This window comes from Oncorhynchus mykiss, chromosome 21, assembly GCF_057628025.1.
Source record: "Oncorhynchus mykiss isolate SJ-2025 chromosome 21, ASM5762802v1, whole genome shotgun sequence".
NCBI classification, from domain to species: domain Eukaryota; kingdom Metazoa; phylum Chordata; class Actinopteri; order Salmoniformes; family Salmonidae; genus Oncorhynchus; species Oncorhynchus mykiss.
Window position 1 is genome coordinate 40,142,464 of NC_143042.1, and position 11,378 is coordinate 40,153,841.

The 11,378-nt window shown below is 42.7% G+C and overlaps 2 protein-coding genes across 2 annotated transcripts; both read right to left on the reverse strand.

The window, feature by feature from the left end:
• Positions 1-425: 425 nt before the first annotated feature.
• On the reverse strand, positions 426-7,571 carry dnajc3b (DnaJ heat shock protein family (Hsp40) member C3b). The gene is made up of 12 exons (XM_021577994.3): positions 7,010-7,571; positions 6,480-6,590; positions 6,042-6,166; positions 5,785-5,859; positions 5,325-5,468; positions 4,921-5,102; positions 4,549-4,668; positions 3,477-3,582; positions 3,129-3,249; positions 2,713-2,845; positions 2,329-2,477; positions 426-2,105 (listed from the first exon to the last, which is right to left on the reverse strand). The coding sequence occupies exons 1-12, from the start codon at positions 7,092-7,094 to the stop codon at positions 1,963-1,965; spliced, it is 1,494 nt and encodes a 497-aa protein (XP_021433669.3). The 5' UTR covers positions 7,095-7,571; the 3' UTR covers positions 426-1,962.
• Positions 7,572-7,794: 223 nt separating this feature from the next.
• Positions 7,795-10,471, reverse strand: cldn15a (claudin 15a). The gene is made up of 5 exons (XM_021577995.3): positions 9,828-10,471; positions 9,140-9,304; positions 8,822-8,903; positions 8,551-8,658; positions 7,795-8,400 (listed from the first exon to the last, which is right to left on the reverse strand). Exons 1-5 carry the CDS (start codon positions 10,042-10,044, stop codon positions 8,304-8,306), a joined length of 669 nt encoding a protein of 222 aa, XP_021433670.1. The 5' UTR covers positions 10,045-10,471; the 3' UTR covers positions 7,795-8,303.
• Positions 10,472-11,378: the final 907 nt, after the last annotated feature.

Consider the following 11,378-nt stretch of genomic DNA (forward strand, 5'->3'; position numbering starts at 1 on the left):
TGTATCGTCTGCAGACTTGATTATATTGGAGGCGTGTGTGGCCACGCAGTCATGAGTGAACAGGGAGTACAACAGGGGGCTGAGCACTCACCCTTTTGGGGCCCCTGTGTTGAGCAGCAAAGTGGCGTTGTTTCCTACCTTCACCAGGGCGGGGTTCAGACTCAGGGCCCCGAGCTTACAGGATTGCAAAAGTTGGCTATTCTTTTCTGGTAATGTGTTTGGTATACTCAGTGTATAAGTGTGTCAAATAGTTCAAGCAGACATGAACATTTTCTTGGAACTAGACAGACCTGCATGCTACTGGAAGATGATTTGCACAAAAGACAACTCAAACATGAGCTAAAGATGGTATGCCATCAGTATAGTACTGAAATTATACCTGAACCATGAATTTATAACAGTGAAAGAACCAGAGAACAGGGTTGTTTGTTTCCATATTTTAATAGTTTGAGCATTTTAGTTAATTCTGGTTGGCAACGAGAAAACCCCCTAGAAACATTAAAATGATCACGTAGTTGAGCAGTCGGTGACATAAAAAGCTTTCAGTTACAGCTATACTGCATCCTTAGAACTCAAATTATGTTAACAGTGGACTTGACAGGATGATATTGACAATCCATCATTTGGTTGTAGTCCATAATTTGTTTGATACACTAAAATGACGCAAGTCATTTGTTTGTCATTGCAGGGAGTCCCTTCAGTTGCTTTGGACTGGGGAACACAGGAGGATTAGTTATTAAAAAGACCGGCAAATAAAACATGTTTTCAAAGGGCAGCGAGAACAGGCTCTTTCAGGAAGTAGACAGACATGCTTTATCCACTCACCCTTTTGACCGGGTACACAACCAGGAAGGTGTAGGTCACCAACTATTCCATAACACTTGTGTCAATTAAGTTAGGTCAAGAGTATATTCTGTGGAGAACATTCAAAGCTTTGCAGATAAAAATAACAAAAACAGACATTGTTTAGTGAAGAAGAAAACGACACTCTTCTAAAACATTCTGAAAGCTCTGAAAATAAATCAGCTTGGGTGCCAGTCTGAATCTGCTTTTATCCAACTTGAGCTTATTTAAGTATTATTAAAAAAGGTCCAATACAGCATTTTTATCTCAATATCAAATCCTTTTTGGGTAATAATGAAGTACCTTACTGTAGATTGGTTTCATTTCAAATTGTTTTCTCAGGCAATACTTTTGCTAGGACTGTCTGGGAGTGGTCTAGCTTTTATTGGCAGAGGGGTTTGTAACTTTCTTATTGGTCAATTAAACTAATTCACCAGGCAGGCCAAAACTCCATCCCACCAAAACAGGCTGAAATGTCAAAGAGCTCTTATACCATTTTCAAAATATTAATCCATCCTGAGAGAATATATATATATAAAGCAGAGGAAAATTACATTTGACTGCACTGGGCCTTTAAATATATGGAGAAACAGTCCAGCATCCAGGCTAGTCAAGCAAAAACCAAAAGAGCTACGTTGAATAGACGAAAAATGGAAGAAATACCAAGCAAAAGTAAAAGCAGCAGCAGACATCACAAAAAAATAACATGGAGGGATGCAATGACAGGATCAACAGCCTGGGCCAAGTTGGGAGGACTGAACAGCGCACCAATGCAGGACTTTATTTGCGCGTCTTCGACCACTCGAGTCAACAGCCGACAACATTGTCACTTAGTTTCATCCATGTAGAATTTGTGGTAGGAAAGTTTAACTCTGTACAACTCAACCCCTCGCGGTACAGTAGTAGTCCAATGCCTTTGACAGTGTCATTCACATCCCCATTGTCTCACTACATTACCCACAACACCCCACATCCAACCTGAATCCCCCAAATCCAACCCCTGGGTACGTCCACCAGTTACTCCACGGGTTGTCATAAGCCCTAAAATCCTCCAATTGTAAATCCTTCCTGGTTCTGTCAGTCAGCCCCCCCACCCCCATGTTTCTTGTCTCATCCTCACTAGTGGTGGAACTTGAAGTGGTAGTTGCCGCCAGACTCGAAGGGGTTGAAGTGGAAGGGCCATCCCTGGCCACCCTGACCGCCTCCCTGTTGACTCTCTGGGTCCAGGGGGTCCTCACCAGAGTCAAACTTCTGGCGCATTTCTAACGGTTCGGGGTAGGGAGACATGAATAATGCACAACAAGTATCCAGCTACGTTTTCAACACATGTAGATTACAGTAAAGTGGTCCGACAGGACGTTATCATACTGCAAATATTTTACAGCTTCCTAAATAGTCAGATTTTCCAGTATGGGAGGGTTTAGTTAGTAGTGATCTTATCTACCAGCTTGAGCAACATTATCAGGTACATATACAGTTCATTACCTGGGTCGGTGAGCACCTCTTTAGCAGAGGCGATGTCGATAAACCTCTTCTCTGCCTCCTTCTTTTCCGACTCCTCTCTGAAGTTGTCAGGATGCCACTGTTGGGCCAGTTTTCTGTACGCCTTGATTATTTCCTGTTTGTTGGCACTCCTGGAAGAAAAAAAAACATGTTGGTAATGTAGAATATTGTTTGAATACAAGGACCAAATGCATTACCATGAGGTGATCACATATGGTGAAAATAGAATGTCATCAAATAGAATCAACTTGTCACTTGTCCAATTGCTTATAGATCATAAATACACTGTAGATTATTCCAAGGAAGGAAGGCATTATGCTTCGAAGAAGTATTTGAACAGAGCTCCCTTCTCTATGTCAGTCATACCTATTGACACCAAGGATCTTGTAATAGTCCCTCTTCCGGGAGAGCTTGAGCAGTTTCTGGGCTCGCTCCAGACCTTCCCTGATCTCATTGTTCTCCGTGTCAAACTCCCTCGCTTCCTGGTAGTCCTCCACCGCTAGAGAGAAGGGAGGGCAAGGTAAGCGGGGAAAAAAGGCAGAGAGAGAAAGATCAAAATGGATACTTGACAAAGCTGGTACAATGATCCCGCTGGGATTTGGATGTGCCGTAATCAGGGCGGCGTTAGACTGGTTCTGGCTACAAAACACCGGGTTTGTTTACATGGCAAGTTTGACAGCCGGTGTTCTGAGTACTTGACGGAGGGGACACAAATGCGGCACAAAGTCTTATCACCACGTGTCATCATTCTCTTTGCTACAGTAATAGGATGGTGAAAGTACCTTTCTCATAGTCCTGGTTGAGGATGAAGGCCTCAGCTCTGTCTCGGAGGATGTTGATGTTGCGTGGGTCTCTCTGGTGGGCCTCTGAGCAAATGTCTATTGCCATAGCAGGCATCTTGTTCTGGTGGAGAGAAATGGAGCAACACTTAAGCATCATCATTGTTTCCCCATTCTATTTGTAATTACTTAATTAGTAATATCATTTTTAAAGTTATGGGAAATCCGCAGTTGTAAAAGTAATTGAGAATTTCCGATACACTAACAATTGACTTCAGTAGAGGGACAGGTCATGCTAATCTAGATATGGCCCACTCCATGGGTTAAACGCATCTATGTGATGGGACCCACCTTGACCAGGCAGAAGCAGATTCTCTCCTTGGCCTTATTGGTGTAGTAGAGGACATTAGGCTCTGTCCTCATCACTGACTCATACTTGTCTATGGCATCCTGATACCTGAAGACAAACATTTAATAATATTCATTTTTAGGACAAGAGTTAAATAGAACCACCATACAATAGTCATATCTAAATATGAACCAAAGTGGATACAAATAGGTTGTGATTAAAACTGTCAAAGAAACCTCAAATATAAACCTGTTGAGGGAACACAGGAACTGAAATATAAAACTCCCATAGGGACTGAAACATTGCCCACAGGGAGGGACTACCACATAGAGATGTGCTACCATATAAGACCACATACTTATTTTCCACCATAATTTGCAAATAAATTCATTAAAATCCTACAATGTGATTTTCTTCCCTCATTTTGTCTGTCATAGTTGAAGTGTACCTATGATAAATTACAGGCCTCTCATCTTTTTAAGTGGGAGAACTTGCACAATTGGTGGCTAACTACATACTTTTTTGCCCCACTGTAGGTAGGCAGGGATTGACCTTGAGGGTTGCCCTATTGCTTGGGGTATATGAATTGAGCCGTCGCTCAAGTTGAACCTGCTCTGAGGTTGCCTCATTAGGCAGGTGATAAAAAAAGCGAAAACAACCAAACTGCATAGAATTCCAGTAGCCTAAAACATACTGTATCTTTCTGGTTCCTCCCCATTGTTTAAGTGAATGATAAACAATTTAGGGCATTTATGGCAGACGGGCAAGTTGAGTCTTCTCCAATATGATTTATTTTTACTGATAACAACAAAAATACAAAGAATTCCAGTACTGATCTTTGAGTACTCCCCTTTGTGTTGGTGAAAGGCAGGCAACATATGGCACTTCTGCGTGTAAATAGCTAATTTACATTTTCGGGCCAGTGTTCATCATTTCTGGGCAACCCCCCCCCCAAAAAAAATACTTCCGATTTGTCTGATGGGCAACTGCATTTGTCTTTAGTGTCAAGGAAAACATAAGAGAAACCACCACAGGGACTAGACTGCCAAACTAGCTAGATGCAGTGGTACTGACCTTTCCTCCTGGATGTGCTCCTCGGCAGAGTCCAGCTGCTTGCTGAGCTTCTTCACCTGTTTGTAACGGGATAAACACTCCTTGTCATCCTGATCCAGCTTCAGACACTCCCTGACATGACTGCAGAGGGAGAGGAAAGAGACAGATTTACACATTGCAAAGCGGTTTGAGATTTTTGCCTGTCAAAAAAAAAAAGTGTTAGTATGTTTGAAAGAGTGAGCATTCTTTAAATCAACCACAGATACAAAAACACAAACCAATGTTGCTCTGAAGCTCACAACCTCTTAATTTACATGTATTTGCTTGGTAAATGTGGTTGTTTGTTTAAAATCACTCCGCCCTATTACTAATACAATATTCTAGTGCGCATACCCTAGTGACTCCTGGTGCTCCCCCAGGTCATAGTGCAGGGTGCTGAGCTTGAGGAAGGCACCTCGGTTGTCGTTCCTCAGCCGGGTGGTGGGGGTCAGGTCCTGGATGGCCTTCCGAGGGTCTCCCAGACGAATGTAGCATTCAGCCCGGAGCTCCCGAGACTCAGGGTCCCAGGGGGAGAGCTGAAAAGAGAGAAGGGTGGGAGGTAGGTAGGTAGGGAGTTCAGTGGTGTGAATTTATGATTTGATGCCAAGTCTGTTGAAGTATAGTGCACCACAGATTGATGAAGGTATTGAGGATCAAGTTTAAGAGGCTAGGTGAAATAGAGTTCTCAATGTCTAGGCCCTGTGGCAGAGGTAACCCCTGCCTCCATGACTAGGCCCTGTGGTGGAGCTACTCCCTACCTCTACGACGCGGTCTAGCACAGTGATGGTGGTGCTGTAGTCTCCTCTGTGGTGGGCCGCGTGGGCCTCCTCCTGCAGCTCCTCAAGCTCGTTGGCCCTCATCAGCTGGTTCCGCGCCTCGTCCTGGTCAGGGGATCGCTGCAGCTGAGGAAATTAAAAAAGGTAAGGTTTCTGAAGAAACTGTAATTATAAATATATAATAGATGACTCATATCAGGACCATAAATACATAATAGAACACAACACATATCAAGTGTATCTAATCCTTCAGATTCCCTTAACCTCGCCCACACCACATAATTGCAATATGAGACAGTATATGATGAGTGTATTGGGGGGGGTGGGGGGGAGCAGTGAGATTTTGGTTGACAGATGGATAAGGTGTAACTAGACATAGAAATATAATTAATAGTATGGTAGTAGTAAAATAGTAGCTATATTTTTATGCATCTAGACTTACCACAGCCTCAAAGTCCTCCCGGGCCTCCTGGGTGTTACCCTGCTTCAAGAAGATATTCCCTCTCTGCAGTCTGGCCTGGAAACATGGAGGCCGAGAGAGGGAAGAGGGGATATGGAGGAGAGAGGGACGGAGATAGAGAAAGATACAGATAGTTTTTTTAATCTAAGAGTTAATAACAATTTCACACAATTGTTGTTCATAACCGTGATTTATCATGATGACAGCGATGTTGTCAACAACTGTCTGTGTCCACTCACAGCGAGAAAGTCAGGTTTGAGCTGGATGGCTCTGGTCAGATCCGGCAGGGCAGACTTGGACTTTCCCATAGCCAGGAACACAGCTGCCCGCTTGTAGTAAGTCAGGTAGTTCTTAGAGTCACCCTCTGAGGGAAGGGAAAGGGTCAAATACAGTAGATAAGTAGGAGAACACAATAGATTTCTACTTTCATGTGACTTATTTATTAGGTGTACATGGCCACATTTTACTGAGAATGTGTAGTTCACTCAATGTGTTGACCTGAAAGAATAAGGGAGAGAGAGATAAGAAATAACCCATCACTTGAAGGGACTTTTATGTGGAAGCAGCTCGACTTATTACAAACAGAGTACAGACAGAGAGAGGGAGACAGACAAACAGGCTACATGGGCAGTGACGTTGGAGCTATAATGATGTGTGTGTCTGGTTGGTAACCTTACCCACTGCAGAGTGGTAGTGGGACAGGGCCTCCGCCAGTTGACCGGCAGCCAACAGTTTACGGCCCATCTCCAAGTGCTGCTCAATCTCCACATGAGTTGCCCCCAAGACACCTGAAACAAAACACTTAGTGTGAGCCTCTTGGAAGCCCCCATAGGCAATTGCTCACATAGCCACATAGGAACTGACCTAAATGAAGGAGACAGAGTAGCTATGTTCATGAATGTTGTGTCATTTTAACAGTAGACATACATTCCATCCCTCTAGATGTAAATCATAGGACTTGTTTGTAAAGGGAGTATGTAAAAAAGTAAACCAACAGCCAAAGGGTTTCGATAGCCTAGCTAGTCTACAGTGGTTAACAAGTAAGGGCACACAGAAAACTACCTGATTATCCTGTACAATCGGTCGTAGCATACCTAGCTAAGGAACTAACCGAATACTTAGTTACCGTTATTTTTTAAATCAACAGCTCTATGCAGACTGAACTATTCGGGCAAAAACACATTGCTATCTATCTGTCTGGTCTTACCGTCCAACTGGAGGTCCAGAATGACACAGAGCAGTGACAAGGAGGACAGGACCCCGCTGAGACCTTTCCGTCGCCCCGACTCCATACTTATATACTTCACACTTCTCCTGGAGTTGTATATTTCACGTCTCTGATATAATTGAATTGCAAACTACGTACGATATCATTTAAACGGTAATTTTCTTCATAACGTCTTCATCGTTTTGAGGCTATATGTTTTAGTGGTCCGGTTAAGAAATAGTTCCGAGTGACACCTTGGAGAGCTAATGGAAGGTTCCTATAATTTACTCGCGTAGGACAACGTTGTTTAGACAGCCAAATTGCAATTTTGCATGGATCTAATAAATTATTTTAGTTTTCTCTACGTGGCATGACATTGAATAACTTCGCCAGCTGTCAATTTAGGTGCTTTCTAAAGTGAAACTTCACCCGGTCTGGTTTTTACCCCCTCCTTCACGGATTCAAATGCCCTATATTTCTGTGCGGTGAGTGGCCGGTTCTAGCGGCACACATCGTTGTTGCCTACCAACGTGGGGCGGTCTCATTGGATGAACTATTTTAGCTCGTAGACTATACTCCCATGTCCATATATGGCACATTACGCCGTCACTGGTCATACCATAATATTCACAAAGGAATATTATTGATATGCCTATCCCTCAGTGTTATCTGTGGGCCAAACACTATGTCTATTGTCTGTAATAATAATAAACATATGGTTGATCATGTTCATTCCTCACTAGAAGCTTGCTACGTTAGGTTATTAGATACAAACAAAATAGGAATTTGAGTATTTAAAGAATATTTTTATTGGGTGGAATTGTAAACGAAACTAAAGAACTAAAACAAACATTCAGAATGGCATAAGACAGCCACACCCATCTCAGACATTATAAAACTGTACAAACAATACAAAACATCTCCATAACATCAGTACTTGAGAATCAACAGTCTTAATCTGCTGGTTTGTACATTCCCCTAGATCTAGACGTTTCATCAAATCATCCCTTTTCATGCAAACATGAGCCTATATCATTATGAAAATAAAAAATGGTATATAATGCAGGCATCAGTCATTAGACACCTCAGCTATTGCACGTTATTTTACAGGCGACATGTTTGCACAGTGCACCACAACCAAATTAACAGCCATAATATCTTCAATATGAGGTGATTGATCCAAATATGAAATACACAATCCTACATAGTATAGCACTGGAGTCTGGTTTGCAGGCATTGGACATGGTGGATACAGGTGATCCCCATGGTTCATTGGTGTGCTCTCTAACTCTGTTCAAACGTAGGCGTTCCGGCCATAGGAAGTGGCAGCCTGACTCTGCGATGGTGCATTGCCAGAGTACACTGTGCCCCTGGGCTGGTAGGGGTAAGATCTGAGGAAGAAGATGAGAGGAAGAGTGGGTGAGGAGGGCAAACATAGATAAAATAAAACCACCAATCACCAACCCACATGCATTAAGGATTGTAACACACACAGACAGACACAGACAGACACAGACACACACAGTATCCACTGAACTCACTGTTTCTCAGACGTGCCCAGTTTGCAGGCACATGTCAAACAAGATCCCCCAACGGTAGCAAGAACAGCAGAGCACCAGCCAATGTAGAGGCCCTCTCCAATCTCATACCTGCAAAACACAGTAGGTCCTTCATTTTGTCAAGTTCATAAACAATAGGCATTACATGTTGGTTTGGTGACTGCTCTTCTGTCTAACAGACAGCAGAGGACAGCAGTGTGCCAGTAGCCTAATTGTAGTAATTGGATTGGGTGGTAATTTCCTTCTCACTTACTTTATCCCGGGATATAATGGATTAAAAAAGTCCTGGGTGATGTTGAAAGCATACCAAGAGACTGAGATCATTGTACACAGGCCTGAGAGAGAGATATAGTATGTGTTTTTGTGTTTTTGTGTGTGTGTGTGTGTGTGTGTGTGTGTGTGTGTGTGTGTGTGTGTGTGTGTGTGTGTGTGTGTGTGTGTGTGTGTGTGTGAGAGAGAGAGAGAGAGAGAGAGAGAGACAGAGAGAGATTATTTAAGTTAATTGTGCTCAAGATCCTTAAGAGGTGGCAGTTATGACTATAAACAGTTAAAGACAAGAATATCCCTTTACCCTGAAGCAAGAATAGGACACCTCCAACACCAGCTATTCTACCCTTTAGAACCATGTTCTCTCCAGCTGCTTTAGAACACTGCATCCCGATCAGGGTTGCAAGGAGCCCGATAGATCCGAAAATAATCGCAGCAATCATTAGTGCTCGAGACGCTTGGATATATCCTGCGAGACAGAGCATATGAATAAACACAAATTGTCACTTTCACAAACAAAATTAATTGGCCTATAACATGTTTTTTTTTTATATATACTGTAATAACAAATAGGAGGATTATTACATTTGTTTCAAATGTGATTTGTAAAGAAACATATTGAGTTCTACACATTGTATAGCCAAATAATATCCAATAATTATGATGATATTTAAGAATACGATCTATTGAAATGGAACTATCCTTCTGTTTTGTGTTTATTCGAGAAGAAAAAAACTCTAAAAACTCTAAAAAAAGGGTCTGATTTGACTGATTTCAATGATTCAACCTAAATGAATTGTTTATTGATGTCGTTCTGGGATGATAATATTTGAACCTTTTGACCTCTCAGTCACGAACAAAACATTACTAAGAAAAAGTGTAACATATGTGCCTTGACAACCGAACAATATCACCACAGGCAGTAAATCCATTTATTCCTTAACACAATTTTTTCACATCAAAAATATTATCCTTCTCTAGGATGTCCGTACCATTCAGGGCGAGCAGAGAGGGGAACTCGTGGCAGTTGTGGACACCTGTAGAGTCCGTGGCACAGGACATCCATAGGTTCTCATAGATGGTGGAGGTAGTGATGACGCTCCCATCAACGGTGGAAACCTTCCAGTAACGGTTGGGTATAGCTATCCCCACCATCACCCATCCTATAAACCCAAGCAGCAAGGCGACGACCTCCACTATTGGATCCATTCTGTTTTTTTCAAGTATTTGGTGATAAATAAAGAGAGAAGGCGATAGACAAATAGAGAGAAAGAAACCGGGTATATCCCTTCGTTAGATTGTCTCCTCTTCGATTTTATTAGATTCACTTATTTTTGTTTAGGATATTCGGGCTTAAAAAAAAAACGAACATATAGTTCACCGGTGCAAATGCTTTTGAGTGTCTGTTCCCCTTCTGGGACACAGTTGTGTTAGGTTGCCAATGAGAAAGTTTGTTGAGAGCAACAGATATGCTCAATGATTTATCATTGTCAACCTGTGTTCTCTCCCACCCCCTCTCACACAGGTTCACACACAGGCACACACCCACACACACACATACTCACACACTCACTCTATCTCTCTATTTCTCTCTCTCTCTCTCTCTCTCTCTCTCTCTCTAGGCCTATCTGCCTTTTGCATTTTACAGCCTGAAACTGAACAGGTGTCTATCAGGCAATGGAGACTCACGAAAGTCCAATGGTTGCTCTATGCCCTTGTGTTTACAGTATGTCGGAATACATGAAAGTTGACTTAGCCTACATGTATATTTAGGAAATAAATAATTGAACAACCTGTGGTGTACCGCAGGGTTCAATTCTCAGGCCGACTCTTTTCTCTGTATATATCAACGATGTTGCTCTTGCTGAGGGTGATTCCCTGATCCATCTCTACGCAGACGACACCATTCTGTATACATATGGCCCTTCTTTGGACACTGTGTTAACAAACCTCCAAACAAGCTTCAATGCCATACAACACTCCTTCCGTGGCCTCCAACTGCTCTTAAACGCTAGTAAAACTAAATGCATGCTTTTCAACCGTTCGCTGCCCGCACCCGCCCGCCTGCCCGACTAGCATCACTACTCTGGACGGTTCTGACTTAGAATATGTGGACAACTACAAATACCTAGGTATCTGGCTAGACTGTAAACTCTCCTTCCAGACTCATATTAAACATCTCCAATCCAAAATTAAATCTAGAATAGGCTTTCTATTTCGCAACAAAGCCTCCTTCACTCACGCTGCCAAACATACCCTAGTAAAACTGACTATCCTACCGATCCTCGACTTCGGCGATGTCATTTACAAAATAGCCTCCAACACTCTACTCAGCAAATTGGATGCAGTCAATCACATTTCCATCCGTTTTGTCACCAAAGCCCCATATACCACCCACCACTGCGACCTGTATGCTCTAGTCGGCTGGCCCTCGCTACATATTCGTCGCCAGACCCACTGGCTCCAGGTCATCTATAAGTCTTTGCTAGGTAAAGCTCCGCCTTATCTCAGCTCACTGGTCACGATAACAACACCCACCCGTA

Bases quoted from the DNA above. Each gene is read 5' to 3' on its own strand.
- cldn15a (XM_021577995.3), bottom strand. From the start codon at position 10,044: ATGGATCCAATAGTGGAGGTCGTCGCCTTGCTGCTTGGGTTTATAGGA. The intron at 9,305-9,827 runs GTACGGACATCC...TCTGTCTCGCAG, and splicing joins CTCTCTGCTCGCCCTGAATG to GATATATCCAAGCGTCTCGA. The intron at 8,904-9,139 runs GTAAAGGGATAT...TCTCTCTCTCAG, and splicing joins TGTCCTATTCTTGCTTCAGG to GCCTGTGTACAATGATCTCA.
- dnajc3b (XM_021577994.3), bottom strand. From the start codon at position 7,094: ATGGAGTCGGGGCGACGGAAAGGTCTCAGCGGGGTCCTGTCCTCCTTG. The intron at 6,167-6,479 runs GTAAGGTTACCA...CCCTTCCCTCAG, and splicing joins CCACTACCACTCTGCAGTGG to AGGGTGACTCTAAGAACTAC. The intron at 5,103-5,324 runs GTAGGGAGTAGC...CTCTCTTTTCAG, and splicing joins TGCTAGACCGCGTCGTAGAG to CTCTCCCCCTGGGACCCTGA.